Source organism: Fonticula alba (genome assembly GCF_000388065.1).
Source record: "Fonticula alba strain ATCC 38817 unplaced genomic scaffold supercont2.5, whole genome shotgun sequence".
NCBI classification, from domain to species: domain Eukaryota; order Rotosphaerida; family Fonticulaceae; genus Fonticula; species Fonticula alba.
In genome coordinates, this window is record NW_009242975.1 from 146,990 (window position 1) to 147,703 (window position 714).

At 71.0% G+C, this 714-nt stretch overlaps 1 protein-coding gene across 1 annotated transcript in view; it reads left to right on the plus strand.

Annotated features, from left to right (window-relative positions):
• The window catches only part of H696_03235 (TKL protein kinase), an 8,726-nt gene that overhangs the window by 6,723 nt on the left and 1,289 nt on the right, over positions 1-714 (plus strand). The window contains exons 3-6 of the mRNA XM_009497121.1: positions 45-151; positions 242-260; positions 354-380; positions 459-629. Of these exons, the coding sequence (XP_009495396.1) occupies positions 45-151; positions 242-260; positions 354-380; positions 459-629 (324 nt within the window). The remainder of the gene's footprint in view (positions 1-44; positions 152-241; positions 261-353; positions 381-458; positions 630-714) is intronic.

The window sequence follows — 714 nt, forward strand, 5'->3', positions numbered from 1 at the left end:
CCCCCCCCCCCCCCCCCCCGCCCTCCGCCGAACGCGCGGCCCAGCCATCGGCCTGGGCATCGGCTTCGGGCTGCTGTTCCTGCTGATGTTCCTGGCCCTGATCCTGTTTTTGATGCTGCGCTTGCGTCGGGACCAGGGCCTCAAGGAATTGGTACGGGCCGGCCTCTGGCGCTGCCACGCCCCGTTGGATCTGCTTGCGCCCCACTGACACGCCCCCCGACGCCGCCGTGACACCCTGCAGGTGGATGAGCTGGATGAGGGTGCGTGGCTGGACACCGCCGCCGTCGACACACACCCACGCGCACACATCGCACAGGACATCGCCCTAACTGACGACCCCCTTGGCGGCACAGTGTCCCCGGATCTGGGCCCGATCAGCGGTTCGTTGACCGGCCTTCTGCCTGACCATGCCCCAGCCCCCGCACTGACCACGGCTGCCCCTCGCCGGCGCTCGCCAGACCCCACGCCCCCCGGGACGCTGCGGGTGGACCTGGCCGCGGACTTCACCCCGCTGCGGACGCCCCTCGGCACCGGCCGCCACTCGACCATCTTCGCGGCGCGTGCCGTCGGTGGGGGCACCACCACGCGCCTCGGCTGCCCGGACATCGTGGCCATCAAGCTCATGAAGGGTTCGTGCTTGGCCCACCGGCCGCCATCACCAGCACCACCACCACCATCACCACCCCTTGGCCCCCGACTAAGAGGCACGCTTGC